Below are 20,054 nucleotides of genomic sequence, written 5' to 3'. Positions count from 1 at the left end.
ACGACTTGGCTGGTAAACGCCATAAAGTTTATCTCAAGGCCCTGCTCGTGGCTCTTCTCTCCTAAGTCGTGGAGCAGGAAGGGCCGGTACCACCCAGGCACCAGCCGTGGTGCCTGGGGCCTGGAGGTCGCCCAACAGAGGACATTCCACAGAGGGCAAGGGGCATCGCCCAGGGGCCCTTGACGCTTGCTGCAGGACAGTGGCAGCAGCTCCTGGAAACTCCCCCGATGCCTGGCATGCTAGCAACTTCCCCAGGGCCGCTCTGCGAGACCGGGCCCGGAGAGCGGCACGCAGTGCCCTTGGCCACCGGGGTGGCAACCTAGCATCGGGGCTGGGACTCCCGGAATGACCCTGAGCAGCGTCCCCGCTCCTCCCACCGCCCCTCCCCTACCTCGCAGGTTTCGGATGAAGTCCTCCAGCATCATCTTCCGGTCCGGCTTAATGTTGGGGCTGTACATGTCGGTGTTGAGGAGGATGACGGCGAAGGCCAGGATGAAGACGGTGTCCGGGTTGTGGAACTGCCGCACCACCTCAGGGTTGCACATGCAGTAGCGCTGGCTGTGCGGGGAGACACGTGAGGGTGCTGAGGGCCCACACCCTCCCTGGGCTCCAGCGATGGGGGGACCTGGGAACGTGCCCAGTCCTCCGAGGGCTTAAGCCCAGGGAGGCTCCCCCTCCCGCCGCCGACTGCCGTCTGCCCCGTACCTCGGTCCCCATCCCCTCCGAGGGGACGGGGCGGCTGTCACACACCCAGGGACCCCCGGACCCCACTCCCGGTCCCGTACCAGCCTCACACAGACACTCAGGAAAGATGTGCTGGTCGATGGGGATGGTGAGGTGCCTGCAGGGAGAGCCCGAGGGGTCTGTCCCACATCTTTGCTTCCCTCGCGGCCCGCCAGGGACTCCTGGCCCCCAGGCTCACGGCCACTCTGCTTCCCCACCCACCCACCCCCCCAAGTCCCGGGCGTGTGCGAGGGGAGTGGGGCTGGGGAAGGGTCCCACCTGAAGGTCTCTATGAGCCGCTCCACCTTCTGGGCCTCGCCCTGCACGCGGATGTGCGCCTGGAACTTGCGCAGGGCCTCGTCCAGCTCCATGGCGGAGAAGTCCATCTCGTCCACCACGCAGCTGAAGCCGGGCGGGGAGGGGGTCGTGAGGGCGGTGGGCCCCAACCCTCCCTGCACCCACCAGAGCTGGGAGGAGGGCGCGGCCCACCCGCTGGCTGGAAGCCCCACCCTGGTGGGGAGGGGGGGCTTGGTGTCTGTGACCAACAAGGGGGGACTTACCCTACCCACCCCCAGGGTCTCCTTCCACCGCCCGCAAGGACCCTCCTCACACCTCCCCCCACCTGACAGCCCTGCGAGGCACTGGCTGAGGGCCTCCCTCCCACCTCCGGACCCTGGGGCCCAGGGCTGCGGCCAGCTGTCCGAGGTCCCAGGGCCAGGAGGAGGCCAAGCCTGCTGCCTCCGAACGCAGGTCCTTTCCTCTCAGCCCCGGAGTGTCCAGAGTCAGAGGCTTAAACGGTGAACAGCGTTTTCTCTTCTGTCCTCCCCGAGGCCTCTCGGGGCCTTTCTCCCTGGTTTCCGTCCCGTTTGGGAACCTCCTCTTACACCGCCCCTCCCAGGTCGGAGCGTCTGCAGACAAGGAGCCCCACCCCTCCCCCCCAGGTAAGTGACAAGTCAGCTTGAGGGGACAGGGTGACAGGTGCAGCCAGATTCTGGGCCCGGGCCAACCACTGAATTTTTGTGGCTTGGGGCCACAGGCTCACCTCTTGGAGCCTCAGTTTCTTGTTCTGAGAAGGGAGGGTCAGAGTCCTGCTCCCCAAGGGTCCTTCCACCTCCGAAATGCCACCTCTGGCCCTGGAGAGTTCGCCTCTGGATGTCCCCCTTCGGTGCGTGGTGGGGACGGGTGCCAGGCACCCCCATCAGTCAGTCTCTCTCCCCTGGCTTGGCCTGCTCCTGGGCCTCCCTGCCCAGGACCTCCCAGCCCCCGGCGTATCCACCCTTACCCTCCTCGGGGTGCCCCGCTTCCAGGGCCTTGAGCAGCAGGCCCCGCGCCCCTGAGGGCCGCAGGCTCCCACGTGGAGCGGACGTGTCACCTTCAGCACCCACGCGCTGCTCCGCTCTCCTCTGTCCTGGTCATCTTACACCTGCCCCACCCTGCCCTCTCTCCGTTCCCACAGCCCGTGGTGGACGCCACCAGCATCACAGCCCTGGACACCACTGCCCACCTGTCCCACCCTGACCAGGCCCCAACTCCTCCGTGATCAGCTCTGGGGCTGCCCGCGGCCTGGGAGACTTGGGGGTTCCCGCTTGACCCTGGCTCTGCTGTTGGTTTTTAGGAGAAAGCAAGGAGCCCCCGTGGCGGCAGTCAGGGGCCTGGTGGTCGGCGGCCCCGCCTCCCCCCACTCCTCTTGGGGGGAACAAGGAGGAGGGGGCGTCCCAAGGCCACCCAGAAAGGGCAGGGCCGGGGGCTCTTTCCCCCAGGACAGGGCAGATGGCCGTCTGCAGGCTGGGAGCCACGCTCAGCTTGGTGAAGCCCGGGCTTCTCTCAGGCTTGGCGGCCTCAGTAGAGGGTGGGGCAGGGACTGGGAGGTGGGAGGCAAGGACTTGGCCCAAGGATGGGAATGGGCTGCGTCTCGGCACCTGAGACGGACAGCAGGTCCAGCAGGCGACAGGGCAGCTCTTGTCGCCTCTTCCCTGGGCCGTCCCCAGGTGAGGGAAGGTGAACTCAGGGCAGCATCACAGGGCCCACAGCTGCGTGTCCCCCAGCCCAGCCCAGCCCAGCCAGGAGGGACGAATCGAGCACGACTGAGCCAGACAGGATGCCAGGCGGAGGGGGCGAACCGGTGCGGGCAGGAGGGCCACGAGCGGGAGCCGGGGAGGGAGACAGAGACACAGAGACAGTGAGAGACACGGGGGTAGAGAGTCAAGTGAGAGAGACACAGAGGGAGGGAGAGACAGAGACAGAGAGCAAGAGAAAAACAGAGACAAGAGGAGAAAGAGGGAAAGACAGACAGACAGAAGAAGGCAGAGCAGACAAGAGGGAGGAGGCTCGGCAGGCTGGGCTGGGTAGGCCTGGGTGTGGAGCAGGGGGCAGCCACACTGCAGCCTCTCGTCCTTGGGCCCCGCCGACTCTTGCAAGGCCCAGGCGCAGGCAACGGGCCCCAGCCTGGCCAACCCTGACACACAGGCCGGCTGCCCGGAGGACCCCAGAACGACCCTGGTCCCCCCGGTCTGGTGTCCAGGACTTGCCCCTGTCAGTCCATCCATCCCACCCCCGACCTGGCCCCCCTGCACGACTCTGAACCCCACGGTCCCGGCACCCTGTGTCCCTCAGCGGTGTCCCTCCCAGAACCTCTGTCCATGGACTGTCCCCTGTGCTCTGGACCGGGGCTGACCCCATGACGGGCACCGAGGGAAGCAGCAGGAGGTGGCCGCAGAGCAGCCGGGAGCTGGCGGACGTGCCCAGCCAAGCACGGCAGCCTGCTTTCCAGCCCTTCACTCAGGTGACCGCTGTTGGCCGCTCGGGGCGGCAGCTGAAAGCTCCGGTAACAAGCCGGGGAGTCCAGGACCAGGGCAGGAGACTCAGCCGGTGGAAACGCCAGCCCGCAGAGCGGGGAGCAGGCTACACCACCACGGCGTGGGGTGGGCAGGCCTCTGCGGGCGGACACCTGTGCCAGGGGCTGGGGAGGCTGCATACAGCCCACCTCTTGCAGGACCCCATGGCAGAGCCTTCAGGCGGCCGGTTAAAATGCACGGCCCCGGCCCTACCCCAGATCTACCAACTAGACGATTGAGAGCAGGGCCTGGGAATCAGCATCCCTCAAAGTCGCCAGCCGATTCTTAGAAACTGAAAACGAATGGTTGAGCCGAGCGCAAGGTGGGGGGATGCTTTTAAAATGAGAGCCCGGGAGCTCACGGGAGCACGCGTGTCCTCTGGGCTCTCAGGGGCTGCTTTTGTGGTTGGGGTGGTGAGGGAGGGAGCGCGGGAGGGAGAGACAGACACAGCCCCACCCCTTCTCCACGGCACGCGCGCGCGCACACACAGGCGCGCACACACGCACGCAGGCGCGCACACACGCACGCAGGCGCACGCACGCACACACGCGCGCACGCACGCACACACACGCGCGCACGCACACACGCGTGCACGCACGCACACTGATTTCCTGCCTTGCTCCCTGAAGTTGCCACCACAGGCATCACTGTTTGGTGGGCAGGTGGTCTGGGGTTGTAAGATCTTTGAGAAAAAAATCTAGACGTTTTCTGCAAAACCCCCAGAAGCTGTCTTGAGAGGCGGAAAGACACTACTGCCCCCAAATCGCTTCCTGTCTGTAGAGCTGGGGGTTGGGCCAGGTGACCCCTTGCCCCCGCCGTGACATTCTCTGATGAGGACCCAGACCCAGAGCCGGCCCACAGTCAGCCTCTGGAGGCTCCGTGGATGCTTGCAGGTAGCAGGGGAGGGCAGCGTCGTTTCTGGCTGGCTTTGGAATACAGCTCACATGACTGGCTACTTCTCCCCACCTCCCAGGGAACCAGTGCCCTCCCGGGGCAGGTGGCCGGGCCGAGACCATGCTCTGGTGGACCCTCACCTTGTAGGGGGGGCTCCGTCATCCAGGAATCACTACCCACGGTCCTCGCCCCTCCCCACAGCGTGGCTCTCCTTTCCCTCCCTAAGTGTGCCAGCCTGCACCTGACCTTGGCTCTCTCTCTTCTCCTCTCCCCGTCTCCCATTCTTCCTGTGTTCTGCAGATCACTTGCACCTAAAATCTCCCCTCCTGTCCTCCTTCTTCTTCATCACCCTGAAATCCTGCTGGGCTGACAGTTCTCCAGATCCTTCTGCCACCTCCACCAGCACAGCCAACAGCCCTCTCCTCTCTGATCACCTTTAAGGTGAAAAAAATCACACGTTTCTGGGTGGTCGTTTCTGGTGTATAATCTCCCCATTTTACAGAAGGTAAAACTGAGACTGCAAAGGGGCTTGCTTGGTGTTCCCTCTGCTAGGGAGACCCTCCCCAATCTACTCCAGTGGGCAGCTCCCTCTGCACCTCCTTCACTGAGTATTTTTTTCAGTGCTTCACTAAATGGGCAATGACTTCATCTCCTCAGTCCTGTGGGATATTAAGCATCATCGTGTTATTTTTTATTATATGAGGAAACCAAAGCTCACAAGAGAGCTGACCTTGCAGGGGGACTGCACACATCGCATTCCTGGCATGTTCCCTCTCGGGGGCTGTTGCTAATGCATCTCTCGCTGGGGGCTGCTCTCTCACCCAGATGCCTGGTGGGACCTGTGAGGGGCCAAGGAGGGGCAGATGGACACATCACAGAGTCATGGGTGAAGGCCACTTCACTGTCAGCAGTCACATGAGGCCATGTGGCCGCCCTGCAGTTTCTGAGCTGGCCTGGCACACGGAGCCCACAGCAGCGGACCAAACCCCTGACCCCCTACCTTCTGCTTCCTGGGGCTTTCTCTGACCCCCAGTAGCTTACTTGCCCTCCCCCTCCCTCCCCCCTTCCCCCCCTCCCCGCATGCATTGAGCGCCTCTGCATATGCAGCACTGTGCTAGGGACCTGGAATAAGTGGCAAACAACACAAACACAGATCCTGTCCCAGTGAGAGAGACAGGCATTAAATGCAGAGTCAAAAATAATTATTTCATTATAATCGTGATAAGTTCTGTGTAGGGAAAGGACAGGGTTTTGTGAGGGGACAAAGGAGATGTACTTTTTATTGGTGTGTCCAGAAATGCCTCTTTGGGGATGTGACATTTGAGCAGAGACCTAAAAGATGAGTAGGATCTGATTAAGGGAGGGGGAGGGGTGGGGGAGACAGCACACACCAAGGCCCTGTGGTAGGAAAGAACTTTCAAGATCCGGGAAGGGTCAGTGAGACAGTGGGAAATAATAGAAGGGTACGGTCAGAGAAGTGATAAGATCTAGTTTGTTTTAAGATGATTTCTCTGGTGTTGGGCGAGAATGAATGAAAAAGGAAGGGCAGGAGCAAGAGAGAAGCAGGGGGCCATCAGGATGCACCCACAGAGGTTCAAGCTAGAGATGACGAGCCTTGGCTAAGGTGGAACAAATTGAATGGATCTGAACAGACCTGAACGGACCAGGCCAGCTCAGAATCTGAGAGACATCCAGGAGGGAGAACTGATGGGACAAGGTGATGGAAGGAATGTGGGCGGTGGAGAAAAGGAGTCGGTGGTGAGTCTCAGAGCTCGGGCTTGAACACCTGGGGGCCTGGTGGTACTAGTTTTTGAGATGGGTGGACACACATGCTGGAGGAGAGATCGAGACTTCAGTTTTGGACACATGAAGTTGGAGATGTTCTTTCATATCAGTTTAGTTATCTACTCAATCATCGTCATTAGCACCCAAAGTCTTGCCTTTTCTATTTTACAAATTAAAACCCAGGCTCAACCCTTCTTTGCTCTGTAGTCACTAATTCTTTTCTCTACTCCTCTTTTTTAAAAATTAATTAATTTATTTATTTTTGGCTGCGTTGGGTCTTCGTTGCTGCGCACGGGCTTTCTCTAGTTGAGGCGAGTGGGGGCTGCTCTTTGTTGCGGTGCACGGGCTTCTCATTGCAGTGGCTTCTCTTGTTGCAGAGCACGGGCTCTAGGTGCGTGGACTTCAGTAGTTGCGGCTCACGGGCTCAGTAATTGTGGCTCGCGGGATTAGTTGCTCCGCGGCATGTGGGATCTTCCTGGACCAGGGCTTGAACCTGTGTCCCCTGCATTGGCAGGCGGATTCTTAGCCACTGCACCACCAGGGAAGTCCCTCTACTCCTCTTTGGAGCCAGACTTCTAGAAGTCATCCCTACTCATGCTATTTCCACTTGCTCAATCCCATTCACTTTTCAACCTGCTCCAACCAAGCATTTACCCCAGCATTCCATTAAAACTCTTGTTAAGGCCACCAATGGCCGCCATGTTGCCAAGTCCAGTGGCGCCAACGTCTGTCCTCATCACACCAGCCTCCTGGCAGCATCAATGCGGTTAAAGACTCCCTCCTTGGAACACTCCTCTCTCTTGTTTCCATCCCATTGCCCTCCCCTAGGTTGACTCTTCCCTCTCTGGAGGCACCCCTCCTCCATCGCAGGCCCTCTTCCTTGTCCTCTTCCACCTGGCCTCTAACTCAGGGCTGGCCACCAGGTCCCTTCCCCACTTTACAACCTCTTCCTAGGGGCCTCACCCATTCCTATGGCTCTGAATGCCACCGCACACTACAACTCTTAAGTGTAGCAGTGAGTCACCCTTATTATTTTACCATCAGTCACTAACTAGTTAATTTTTGTTGTTGTTAATCTACAGTGTTCATAAGAGACCACCTTAAGTAATGGTGCTACTAAGCGTGGATGAGGGCTGCTGAGTGTAAAGGTCAGTCCGTGGGCAATCTTCACAAGGCCACAAGTTGTGCTAGCATCTCTTGCAGGAAAGTCAGGGTGTACGTATTTTATGTTTTACCAAGTATTTAATATTTTAACTTGCTCTGAGTAAATATTTGATAATGTCTAGTTTGAGGAATTCTTCAGATGAAATGTAACCACACCCAGCATCGCTCTCCCCTCAAAGCTAAAAATATATACGTGTTTATTTGGTATAATCTGCACAGATTACTCCAGTGGGCCTGCAGCAAAGACATATTCACACACAAAGACCTAGTGTTCCGAATTCTCAGCAGCCTAGGAGGCTGTTGGCTGTGATTGGCCACCTCTGTTCTCCGCCCACCCCAGTCACCAGACCCTGCTGCCTCTCTCTGCCTCTGGGCTCCACCCGCCTCTACCCTCCCTGCAGCCTCTGCTGAGGGTAACGGCCTCATCATCTGGCCACAACTGGGACTTCAATAGCCTCCGAACCAGCCTCCCTGCCTCCAAAGCATCTTCCGGAACAACACTTCTAGGACGGCCATTTGGCCCTGTCACTCACTCCTCTGCTTATATTTTTTCAAGGTTTCCCACACCCCTCATATGAAGCCTGAGTTCCCCAGCAAAGCACGGCCCTGGTCGCTCCCAGACTCTCCTGCCCCTCCCGCATCCTGATTCTCCGGCCCCTTCCGCATCCTGACTCTCCCGCCCCTTCCGCATCCTGACTCTCCCACAGCCCCAGGTTTGCACACGCTGCTCCTCCTTCCTGCCGCCCACCCCCAACCTCCAGGTCTGCCTTCCATCTCTCCGGAATCTTCCTCGACCTCCGCGGTGCCTCTGCTGTGTCTCCCGTGTCACCCAAGCATCTGCCTGTCCTCCCACCAGGCCACGCGCTCCCCGACGCCCAGAGTCGGTCTCTGCATCCCTGGCATATGTATGAACTCAGTAAACATTCCTGGGGTGGATGAAGGAGTGAGTGACAGACCAAGCTCAAGAACGAACGGTACTGTGAGCACACGGTCAGCTGGGGAAGGAGCCCTGCGGCCGGCGCCTTTGGAAGCTCTGCCCGGTGGCCCCGATCCGCTGGACCTGACCCCTGGACACGGCCGCCGAGGGAAGGGCCCCGTGGATTCCAGACCACGGGCGGCAAGGCGGCCTGGAGTGCACGTGCTTCCCACTTCCTTCAGCCAACCACGTGGGCCAGGGAGTGACAAGAACCCGGCGAACTGGCCCTGATGAGGCTGCTCCCGAGACGCTGTCTGCACCCGCCTCGGAGGGGCCGCTGGCTGGGGTGACCGCGGAGGTGGTCTGGCTGGGGGTGACCGCGGAGGTGGTCTGGCTGGGGTGACCGCGGAGGTGGTCTGGCTGGGGTGACCGCGGAGGTGGTCTGGCTGGGGTGACCGCGGAGGTGCTCTGGCTGGGGTGACCGCGGAGGTGGTCTGGCTGGGGTGACCGCGGAGGTGGTCTGGCTGGGGTGACCGCGGAGGTGGTCTGGCTGGGGTGACCGCGGAGGTGCTCTGGCTGGGGTGACCGCGGAGGTGGTCTGGCTGGGGTGACCGCGGAGGTGCTCTTGCTGGGGTGACCGCGGAGGTGGTCCGGCTGGGGTGACCGCGGAGGTGGTCCGGCTGGGGGTGACCGCGGAGGTGCTCTTGCTGGGGTGACCGCGGAGGTGCTCTTGCTGGGGGTGACCGCGGAGGTGGTCCGGCTGGGGTGACCGCGGAGGTGCTCCTGCTGGGGGTGACCGCGGAGGTGGTCCGGCTGGGGTGACCGCGGAGGTGCTCCTGCTGGGGGTGACCGCGGAGGTGGTCCGGCTGGGGGTGACCGCGGAGGTGCTCTTGCTGGGGTGACCGCGGAGGTGCTCCTGCTGGGGGTGACCGCGGAGGTGGTCCGGCTGGGGTGACTGCGGAGGTGCTCTGGCTGCGGTGGGGGCTTCTCCTTTCTGTGGGATTCTGTAGCAAGTCCCTCCCAAGGGCTGGGGAAGCGTAAGCACAGATGTTCCCCGCATCTGTATAAACAGGTACAACCTTGCAGGAAATTGCTCGTTAGCACATCCGTGTGCGGCGTCAGTCTGTGTGGCGGGGAGATGAAGCGGCTACACAACAGTGATCAAAATGAATTTCGTCATCTCAACTATTTTTTTTTAATGATAGCAAGACAGTGTCTGGCAGACAAAGGAACTGGCTGGGAGCTGAAAATAGGTAATGATAGCAGCAGGGATTTTTAATTGGCTGGAAGAGACAGCAAAGACCTGGAAGGTGAGGTACAGGCCAAGGCCGGAAAGAGGTGTGTGCGGTGCCCATGTGGGTCTCTGCTCCAGGCGGAGCCGGGGCCGGGTTTCAGGATTAGGATGGAAAACGAAACCGCCCACCACCATGAGCTGGAGGAACCCGGCTGTTATTTCTGCAGTTCTTGTCTCATACAATTCAATTAAAAATATCCCCGTCCACTAGGGAGTTATTTTTGTTAGTCGGAACTCATAACGTGCCTAACAAAGGTCAAGGCTTTCTGGAAAAGTGCAACATGGCCAAGAAAATAGAGCAGGAGGGAACTGACGCAGGAGGACCTGCCAGAGTCCCTGGTGACAACACGGGGACAAAGAAAATCTTGTTTGAAGTCCTCAGAAGGGATGGCGGCTGGTGCACCTTGAAACTGCTCCCACAAATCGGGAGTCCGTGTGGATGCCGAGGCCACTTCCCTTTTGCTGGGCCTGGCAGCCCCCTGTTCGCCCGTGGTTCTCAAACTTGAGGGCGCACCAGAATCACCCAGCAGGCTGATCAACTGCATGTAGCTAGGCACCACCCCAGGGTTTCTGAATCCAGGCGTCTGGGCTGGAGTCTGAGAATCGACGTTGCTAACGAGTTCCGGGGTGCTGCTTCTGTTTGGGGGGCCACACTTTGAGACCCACGCTCTATGCCAATGACAGGGGTAGGACGGGAAGAAGTCAGGCCTTTGGTGTCAGGCACCCTTGGGTTTGAATCTTGTCTCCACCATATAGGTCTTCAGTTCCAGTCACTTAGCCTCTCTGTGCCTCATTTTCCCCATCTCTAGAATGGAGCTAACACCTGAAACATCCAGTAGGCAGGTGGGGCGGGGTGGTATGGGTTTTAGAAGAGACAATGTATGTAAAGCTCCCAGTTTATAACAGAGCTTAAGAAATGAGGTTCTCCAGACTTGTGGTTGCCACGGGGGAGGGGGGGAGGGAGAGGGATGGTTTGGGAGTTTGAGGTTGGTAGATGCAAATTATTACATTTAGAATGGATAAACAACAAGGTCCTAATGCACCTTGCACAGGGAACTATACTCAATATCCTGCAACAAACCATAATGGAAAAGAATATTAAAAAAAAGAATGTCTGCACGTGTATAACTGAGTCACTGTGCTGTACAGCAGAGATTGGCACAATATTGTAAATCAACCATACTTCAATTAAAAAGTATATATTTAAAAAAAAAAAAATGAGAGTTCTCGTTAGGGACCGAATCGGAGCTGACGTGCTCCGTGAGTAAGTAGATCCGCAGTTCCCCCTAGCGTAGGTATGAAGACCCTTTCCTTCATCGCCAATGAACTCTGCCTGAAATTTCATCATTAGACCCATCAACTGTTTAAAACATACATCTATCAGAGAGAGGAAACTGAGTTAGCTCAGATCAATGGAGATTTGTGGATCAGTTTCTCAGCTCTGTTTTCTTCCCAGATGAGAGGGTTGGGGCCCAGCAAATAAAGGTGAGTCAGGGATGGGATAGCATCTGATTCAGTTCAATTACTCTGCCCCTGGCCTGGGCACTAGCCATTTCTTCTCTCTGGGCCTCAGTCCCTGGCCGGGTAAAATGAGAGTGCTGGACTAGCTGACCGTCCAAAGCGTTTCTCAGCACCATGATTCACAGCTGGGCTCTGACAAGCACTGTAAAGGCATTCGGACCACACATCTGTTAGGATGAAGCACAAGGCAGGATGGTGTAGAGTTTAGGGCTCAGGTTATGGACCACTCTGCCAGGCTTCAGATCTCAGCTGCTGGTCGGCTCTGGGACTGGGGCAAGCGACCCACCCTCTCTGTTCCTCGGTTCCTTCATTTGGTGCAGACTCCCAGCACTGGCCTCACAGCGCTGCTGGCAAGATGGTATGAGGCTTTGCATGTAAGGTTCTTAGAACCGTTCCTGCTGGCACACGATACACGCTGGATATGTGTGAGCTGCCTGCTCACTCACAGACGGCCCTCCTGAGAAACCCGCGGGGAGTGTGACTCCCTGGAAGTCCCACTGCAAAGAGCGGCCAGTTTCAGCCACACCTGAACATCACACAGGATCGAGAGAGACCTCTCCAGAGCTGGGCCCTGAGTACTCAGGAAGGGAATGGGTGGTGGGTATGTTCATTTTTGTGTAAAAGTCCAATTTCTGTGCATCTGTGACGAAGCCAAAGAGAGTCTCAACTCTGGACTTTTTCACCCCACTCTGGGGTTCCAAGATCTCCACATACAGGAGCAAATGATTCTTTTAAGTGCCAATGACTCTTTCCTGTTAACTAGAATCTCTCATCTGTGTGTGTGTGAGCATGTGTGTGTGTGTGTATCTGTGTGTATGTGTGCAGTGGCGGGGATGGGGGAAAGGGCACTGGAGAGGTGAGGGGTCAAGGTCATAAAACCCAAAGACACCACATTTAGAAGAGACCCCCTCCTTCCATTCCTCTGGGTGGGGGGCAGCATCAAGTTTTCATAACAGTGGAAATAGCCCCCAAAATCTTGTATCCCTTCCTGCCCCAGCCTCTCTGCACCCTCCGCCAGACCCGTCAGAGTGGGCCTGGGCCCCAGCCTGCTCTCCCCTGCCCCGTGGATCTCCTCAGGAGGAAGGCAACCCTTCCGAAGCTACACACTGACAACACGCAGGACCTTCTCAAATCATTCCTTCCTAGCGATGAGAGGCCAGAGCCTTCCAGCCTATTGAGTTTGACAGACAATCTGTCTTCATTTCTGAATGTCCCCTAAGAAGAACAAATCTGTTGCACTCTGGCCAAAACATTTCCATGGAAATGAAATAATGAAATCTGACTAAAACGTCACACTCTAATATCTAACAAAGAATGGAGCAGACACAGTGAGAGAAGGAACACCCGGGAAACTTTCTTCTGGCTACTCAACCCCAAAGCTGCCCTTCGTGCGTTTCCTTGGAAATGACAGATGCCCTCCACGGGTGTGAAGATCACCCAGGCCAGGAAAGAGACTGCTCACAGCCAGCACACATTTCCCCATCCGCTGGCCTTCAAACCTGCTGAAGCGCACACTTTAGAAAGGAAATAGAGCAGAGTCAAATTTCCCAGCCATGTGAAAACTGAGAGCGAGACGCTTCCAGCCCCAGAGAATCCTGATGCCCACTGCCCTTTGGCTCCCACGGCCCTTCCCCCTCAGCACCAGCGGAGGACTTCCTCCAAGCAGGCGGTGGTCTCCTCCCTTCCCCAGCACGGAACTCTGTCTCAGACCAGCCCGGAGGAGTCTGAGGTTTCCCTGTGTTGGGGGAGGGAGCCGAGGGGAAGGGGAGGCGAGGGGGGTCTAATGCCCTGTGCTTTTAAGTGGGAAAAATAATAATAGAAATAGCTGACATTTTAAAAGAATGTACTAAGCATCAGGCACTGAGTTAAGCACTTTATATGCACTTAAAAAAATTTAATTCATATGACTGGTTCTATTATCCCCATTTGACAAATGAGGAAATTGAGGCTGGTTTCTCCTAAAAAAACAAATAAACAAAAAACAAAAGCCAACAACCAAAACACAACACCTTCCCAGGTCAACACTGGAATGGACATGGCCCTTTGAGCTCAGAATGCCTCCTATTATTATTTGATAAAGCCTGGTTGGATACATTCTTTCTTGGAATGGGGCATCCATGGAACTAGGACACAAAAGGGATGGAGAGGTCAGCTTGCCAGAGCACCGAGGGCCTGACCCCGGAGGCAAATGTCACCGCATCTGTGACGCTCAGACGTGGATCAGTGGCTGGGACAGATTCTGCTTGGCCCGGCTCCTCCTCTCTTCCTGTTCCCCCAGGCCCAGGAGTGGGGGGAGAGCCCCATCCCTTCCCCTCCCAGTCTGGCTGCATCTTGGAGAGAGCGGTGGCTTGGGCTGTCTCAGTCTCCAAGGGGATGGGTGATTTATGTCTTTTATTCAGCAAACAGCTTTGTACAGAATGGATACGACAGGCTGAATGTCACCGGCGGGGGCGGGGGCACGTGCAGAATCCCAGTGAAGCCTTCCCGGCCTGGACACATGGCACTGGGTGACTGTCATTGTGTGTTTTCTCTAGTGGGAGTAAGGAAGAGGCAGTGGATCCTGAAAGGTTCCGGGAGAGCTGGCTTGAGTGGCAGGGAGATACCAAAACCCCCAGCGTCTTGCTGCCCTGCCAGTGCCCATCCCTTCCTGCTTCTTCATCCTCTCCAGGCACCTCGCCGCAGACAAACCACGCAGTCGGCACGCTGCAGACCTGGGGGAGGAGGGCTCCTTTCCGCGGAGCTGCCATGTGCAGGCCGAGTCTGCCAGGGCCTCAGAGCCCAGGGCCTGCCAGAACAAAGCACGAGGGACTGAGGCGTTCACTGTGGCAGAATTGGGGCTCAGCTCTGTACTCGACCCCCCCTAAGCCCACAGTGCCCACTGGAGGCTCGTGGGCCCCTCACCTCTCTTTCCACGTTCCTCCTCGCATCTCTCCCCGTTGAGACCTGGGTCTATAACTTCCCTGAGGCCACGAGCCAGGCCTGTTCCTCCCCCCGCCGCCCCGACACGTACACACGTGGGATGCCCAGTGCAGCCCTATTCCCAGCATACAGTAGGCACTCAATATTTGCTGAATGAGTGGTGAATGGCCATCTTGTTCCCCCGTGAACGCTGGCACCCCAGCCCCGCCCTGGAGCCTGAGGGCTGCTCTGGGCAGCTCTGGCAGGATGACAAAGCTTGTTCAGGGCAAATGATTGTGCATGACGCCAGGGTGCTACAAACGCACTAAGGATTAGGAAAGCCGATAGATTCACCGGCGCTGGAGGGACCGCTGAGATCACGCAGCTCAACCCTCTCTCTTTACAGATGAGGAAGCCTGGAGCAGAAGTGACTTGCAAAAGCTCTAGAGCGTGTTAGGAGCAGAGCAGGGGCCAGAGCCAGACTCGCAGGTCCAGCCACCTCTCTCCTGCCCACCACACTGCCTTCTCATCCAAGCCTGAGCCCGCTCAGCCGCCAGCCCTAGACCCCAGCCCACCTCCCCTCTCGGCACAGGCGGCAGCGGCTGGTCTGAATCTGCAGCCCACATGATCTCCCAGGGAGGATGGCAATTCGTTTCCACTGTGCTGCTCAGCACAACCTGGGCTGCAGAAAAACCGTGTGTTCCCAGAGCTGCAGATCAACAGGGGCCTAGCAGGTCAGAGTTCCGGCGCCAGGCCACATGGGGTCTGGAAAGGCAGAAGAGAACAGACAAGGCAGTCAGGGCCTGGGAGTGGAGCAGTCACCCCTGCCCCAGAGCAGAGGGGCAAAGCGGGGTCACCCGGGGGGTGTGGGGCAGTGGGAAGGAATGAAGCCGTCGGGCGCAGCGCCTCTACTCACTCTCCAGTGGAAAGGGGACAAAGGCAAATGAAAAGTTCATGCCGGACAGATGAACCAGACAGAGGAAAGCAGGAAAGGAAGGAGACGGAAAACTTGACCTTTCTCCTCTCCTGTCATTTCCTCGAGGCATCCCCTAAGGGCACCCACACAGCAGGGGTGGTGGGATGGGGAAGGGGAGCCCGAGGGAGAGGAGGAAGATAAAGAAATGCCGTCCATTTATGGGTTTAGGCACTCACAACACCAGTTCTGGGAGGAACAGTTGATTGTCCAAAGCCACCAAGAGTCAGAGGCAGGAGCTGGCTTCTGTCAACTAAGGGCCATCAGGGATTTCAAGGTCCCTTGAATGGGTCCAAGCCCCCTCTCTTCTGACTGCACTCAGGTAACAACTATCCCATCAGGAATTTAGGAATGTGACAGGGATTCCCAAGCGCAACCGATCTCCCCTCCTAACCCAACCCCTCCACCCTCCAGGCATGGAAATGCAGGCCCAGAGAGCAGTGACTGTCCGAAGACACAGCAGCAAGACTGCTCCATAAAGAGAAGCCAGGTGTCTGAGTCCCACCCTGGGGACACTGCCAGTGACTCCATGCTTCTAAGCCCCGGAGCAGGAGCCCCCAGCCCTCTGTAGCAGGCGCCCCCAGCCCTCTGTAGCAGGCGCCCCCAGCCCTCTGTAGCAGGTCCTTGCTGCTTCAAGAGCAAGTACAAAAGGAAGAAGTTCCCCCAGGACTCCTGGGGAAACACTTCGGCCCACTGTACCCAAGGAGAAGGGGGTGGGGAGAGAAGTGGGGAGGGCTCCTTACAGAATGGTGACCTTCGAGAAGGAAGTGAGCTTAGGGGGGCCCAGCAGAAGAGAGGAGGAGCATCGGGAGAGGCACGGGGAGAGACAGGGGTCCGGAGCAGACTTCACGAGGCCTCGCCCCCTCTCTGCCAGAGGAGAGATGGCTCCAAGGCCCTGCTCCTCAGCCCCAGGGAGTGCTCCCCTGCCCCGGGGCTCGCCTACCTATCCATGGCACCACACCCACGAAGCAGAGCCCTAGCAAAAGCGGCCCCCTCACCCCCGCCAAGTCCCCCATCTCCTGGACTTTAAAACAATTGTTTTGATTGTGTGACCTCGCACACACAGCCCCAAATCCCCCATCTACTGGACTTTAACCTGGTGGTCAGTCTACCTTTATGGAATCATAGTACTTTCTGGCTCTAAAACCCCTCAGTCTAACCCCTTCTTTTTCTGCCTCATGTTTCCCCCACGATATAAAGCGGACACTCAGGGGCTGGGGGGCTGGACAGGTGGCAGGAGAGGGTGCTGAAGGGCTGGTCCCCCAGGCGGAGATGGCCCCAGAGCTGACACGGCCTTCTTCTTTTTTCAGGCTCACTCTCTTGCCTTTTGGTCTCCCTTGACCATTTCTGCGCCAGCCCCAGCCCCGTCCCCAGCCCCAGCCCCGCCCCCATCCCCATCCGCGTCCCGTCCCCATCCCTGTCCCCATCTCCGTCCCCATCCCTGTCCCCATCTCCGTCCCTGTGTCCCCATCCCCATCTCCATCCACAGTGCCGATGCGGAGGAGCACCTTGGCTCAGTAAGCGGCAGAATGACTGGAGGGGAGGAAGGTGATTGGCTAAGGACCATGGGGATTCTGGCTCCTGGACCAATCAGGAAGCCACCAGGACTGGAGCCAGGACTTCTGGGAATCCACCCAGATGTTACAGGTCCTGTCCTCCCCGTGGCCTTCCCCAGCTGAGGTCCCAGGCCGCCCAGGAGATCCGGGAGGGTGGGCCAGGAGGGCGGGGAGGAGCCCGAGGCGGGGCACTCACTCGAGCACGTCGCGGTTGAACTGCTTCTTGCTGTTGCCCAGGAACTCTCCGATCATCTGGCGGCTCAGGCCCTTACGCTGGAGCAGGAAATGGGCCACTCCAATGGGGGTGTCGGGGATGAAGCCTCGAGAGATCAGGAACTGGATGCCCTTGTCCGGGTTTCTGGGGTTGGGGTGGGGAGGGGAGGAGGGGTAGAGAGTGAGGCAAGTCTCCCCATGACGCCTTTCCTCCCTTTCTTCCTGCCTAGGGGACCCACAAAAGTGCCTGGAGGTCCTTGGGCAGAATTCCCAGGAAATGTCAGCATTCCTTCCACTGCAGAGTGGCTCCCCTTAAAAAGCCCCTCTCGCTACGTTCTCCTGAACCTCCCTGCACAGGAGTGAAGATGGTGCAGGACTGGGGAGGTCTGGCCAAGTAGATTCCAGAGCAGGTGGAGAGGCGTCCCTTCCGTCTTGCTGCCTCAGTCCCACTGGATCTGACCCTGAGGTCCCCAAGCCCTTCCTCCCGCCTGTATCCTGCTGTCTCTACTCAGGACCCACGCTCGAACCGGGAGGGCAGAGGAGACTGGGAAATGGAGGTGGGATCTCGTACCACACCCCTCTTCCCTGTGTGTGGCAGACACAAGAAAGACCCTGCTCTTCAGGGTTGACTTTCGCAGGCTTGAGTCTGTGTGTGGGTGTGGGTGTGAGTGCTGTGTCTTAAGGCACATGTGCTCCCAGCTTGGTCTGCAAATCCATGCTGCTCCCTGAGCGGGAGCTTACCGGTCCGGGAGAAGATAAGTACAGAAATAGAGGCTAAGCCTTTAGACCCTTTTATAGCACGTTGACATTTTCAGGACAACCAAGCATGTGACTGTTTTTCTAGCAACTCGTTTTAATTGTATTTTACAGAAGTATCAGCCCACAACATATTGGGTAAAAACCCAAACTGGTCCTTCACTATAGATAATCTGAGAACCACCGTCTTGTGGGATCCGAGTACCTGTGTGTGTGCAGAAGCGAGGGTAGGGCTGTGCTCAGCAGGGTGGCAGCCTGAGGTGCAAGAAGCAGCATTGGGAGTCACACAGGTCTGACGTCACCCAACCCTGCCGCTTACTAGCTGTTTCTCAGGGCTCAGCTCACCTCGCTTGTGGGAGCCTGTTTCCTGTTCTGTAAAATGGCGTAATGATGCTCCCTCTAGAGATTGTTAGGAAGTCTGCAAATGTTTTATGTCAGGTGAGCTATGAGCAGTAGCTATTCCCCCTAGAATATAAGCTGCTTGAGACCAGGGGATGTGTCTTGCTCATCTTTGGGGTTTCCATGCCAAGCACTCCAAAAATAACTTCTGAATGCGTAAATGAACACACAGGTGAATGGTCTCTGCTCAGTCCTCACTGATTAGGCAGGAGGGAGGCCGTGCTTCCCGGCTCACGGCTCTGAAGGAAGGGGTGAGTGGAGGGTGGAGACGAGCGCCTCATGTACTTGAAATCTCCACAGGATGGGCATGTGTGTTTCCTCTGCTTGCCACCAGCTGTATACCTCTTGGTTGCAAGGAAGTTCTGGCTGGGGGCTCTGAGCTATGGTGGTCGTTCATTTCTCTGCTCCCACGCCCCTGTTCTCTTCTGCTTCACCTCTGCTTGCTTGACACTCCCCTCCTATCCGCCCCCCGCACCCCCGTTCCTCGCACGAGGTCTCTGCTCCCCCGACCCTTTCCTCCTTTGATCACCGCCTCTTGTCTCCGCGCCATCAACCCCATGAGGCTGATATTCCCTGTTTCCTTAACTTCATGTCCTACCCGAATGCCTTCTGCTCAAGCCTTATACTCCTCGTACTATTATTTACTTAGTACTGCATTTTCTCTGAAATTTTCTCACTTTTCAAAGCCTAGCTTCATCTGGCAGTACTGGTGGTTAAAGCATAGGTTTCAGGTGTTTTAACCCTAATCTTTAACATAAACTCATATCCATTAAAAAGAAAATGAGTCTTCCCACACTAGCTCAAGGATCAGGCGTGGCCCAGAGGCCACCCGGGAGGACCCTGGGACGACTCGGGCCATTCCCGGGCCCGCTGCCCACCCGTAAGCGCAGCCCCTGCCCCGCACCTCCTGGAACTTACATGTTGAAGAGGTTGAGGCCGATGCGGTAGAGCCGCTTGCGCAGGGTGTCGGTGGAGAGCGTGGGAGACCTGCAGCTGGCCGGGTTCTCGCAGTGGGAGCGCGGCAGGCTCAGGATCATGGCCTGCAGGGCCTCCTTGGAGGCCGAGGCCGACGCGGCCGACTTGGTGGACGTGCTGCTGCTACTCAGCTGCTCCGAGCTGTCGCCGGCCTCGGCCTCCGTCCCCTTCACCGCCTCCTCGGCCTCCTCCTCTTCGTCTTCCTCCTCCTCCGCCGCCGGTACCGCGGCCCCAGGGGGGCTGGCGCGCAGGGCCCCGTCTTCGGCTCCCGCCTCTGCGCTCGCGTCCTCGGCGGGCACGTCCCCCTGGCCGGCGCTGCGGGCCTCCGGGGCCTCCTGCCCGCCGGCCTCGTCCTGCTCGGCCTCGCCCGCCGCGGACTCTGCGGGGACTGAGGCCGTCGGCGCGCCCAGGCAGTTGGCCACGGACAGAGCCGTGGAGGAGGACACGGAGATGTTCCGGCTGGCGATCTGCACGGTGACGTCCCGGAAGGCCATCATGAGGGTGCTGCCGTGGCCCTGGGGCGGGCCGGCGGGCTCGGCGGGCTCGGCCCAGTCCGCCGGGTGGGCGCCCTCGGGCTCCCGCGCCTCGGTCTCCAGGCCCGGCGGCCCCGTGCCCGCGCGCAGGGCCCTGTGGACCTGGTAAGCGCCGCTCTCCTGCAGGGAGCACACGGTCTTGAGGCTCCAGGTGCTGAGGGCGTCGTCGATGGACTTGGCCAGGGACTGCACCTGCTCGGTGAAGGAGTCCTCCAGTTCGGTGAGCGTGCCCGCGATGGCGGGCGGCAGGGAGGGCGAGCGCGCCAGCGGCAGCACCGAGAGGCCGCAGCCCTCCAGGAGCGCCCTCTCGGCCGCCAGGCTCTCGGCCGTGGGCGCGCGCGCCTTGCGCAGGGAGATGCGCCGCGGCAGGCGGCTCTCCAGGAGCGAGTTGCGGATCTTCTCGAAGTTCTTGCTGAGCTGGTACTGGCGGAAGGCGGTTTGGATGGTGCAAGCGGCGCGCCGGGACACCAGGTGGCCCCCGTACTTGTGTTCTAGCATTTCAATCTGCAGCGAAGACAGAGAGGCGCGGGAGCGCAGTTAGGGAAGTGGTGTGACAGTCCTTGAGAAAGACGGTGGCGGCGGCTGTCGACTGGGGCAGGGCGTGAGCTGGCTAAACTTTG

The 20,054-nt window shown here is 58.5% G+C and overlaps 1 protein-coding gene across 2 annotated transcripts in view; it reads right to left on the bottom strand.

Moving 5' to 3' along the window:
- IQSEC3 (IQ motif and Sec7 domain ArfGEF 3) overlaps nucleotides 1-20,054 on the bottom strand; it is a 98,387-nt gene that overhangs the window by 16,765 nt on the left and 61,568 nt on the right. Inside the window, exons 4-7 of one of the 2 annotated variants that reach the window (XM_061204937.1) lie at nucleotides 18,845-19,938; nucleotides 16,755-16,916; nucleotides 1,003-1,125; nucleotides 392-558 (exon numbers count right to left, since the gene is read on the bottom strand). In XM_061204937.1, the coding sequence (XP_061060920.1) occupies nucleotides 392-558; nucleotides 1,003-1,125; nucleotides 16,755-16,916; nucleotides 18,845-19,938 (1,546 nt within the window). Of the gene's footprint in view, nucleotides 1-391; nucleotides 559-1,002; nucleotides 1,126-16,754; nucleotides 16,917-18,844; nucleotides 19,939-20,054 lie in introns of those variants that run through there. The other variant, XM_061204938.1, reaches the window with a different exon arrangement.

The sequence above is a fragment of the Eubalaena glacialis genome, chromosome 11 (assembly GCF_028564815.1).
Source record: "Eubalaena glacialis isolate mEubGla1 chromosome 11, mEubGla1.1.hap2.+ XY, whole genome shotgun sequence".
NCBI classification, from domain to species: Eukaryota; Metazoa; Chordata; class Mammalia; order Artiodactyla; family Balaenidae; genus Eubalaena; species Eubalaena glacialis.
This window is presented reverse-complemented; position numbering and strand designations above follow the sequence as displayed.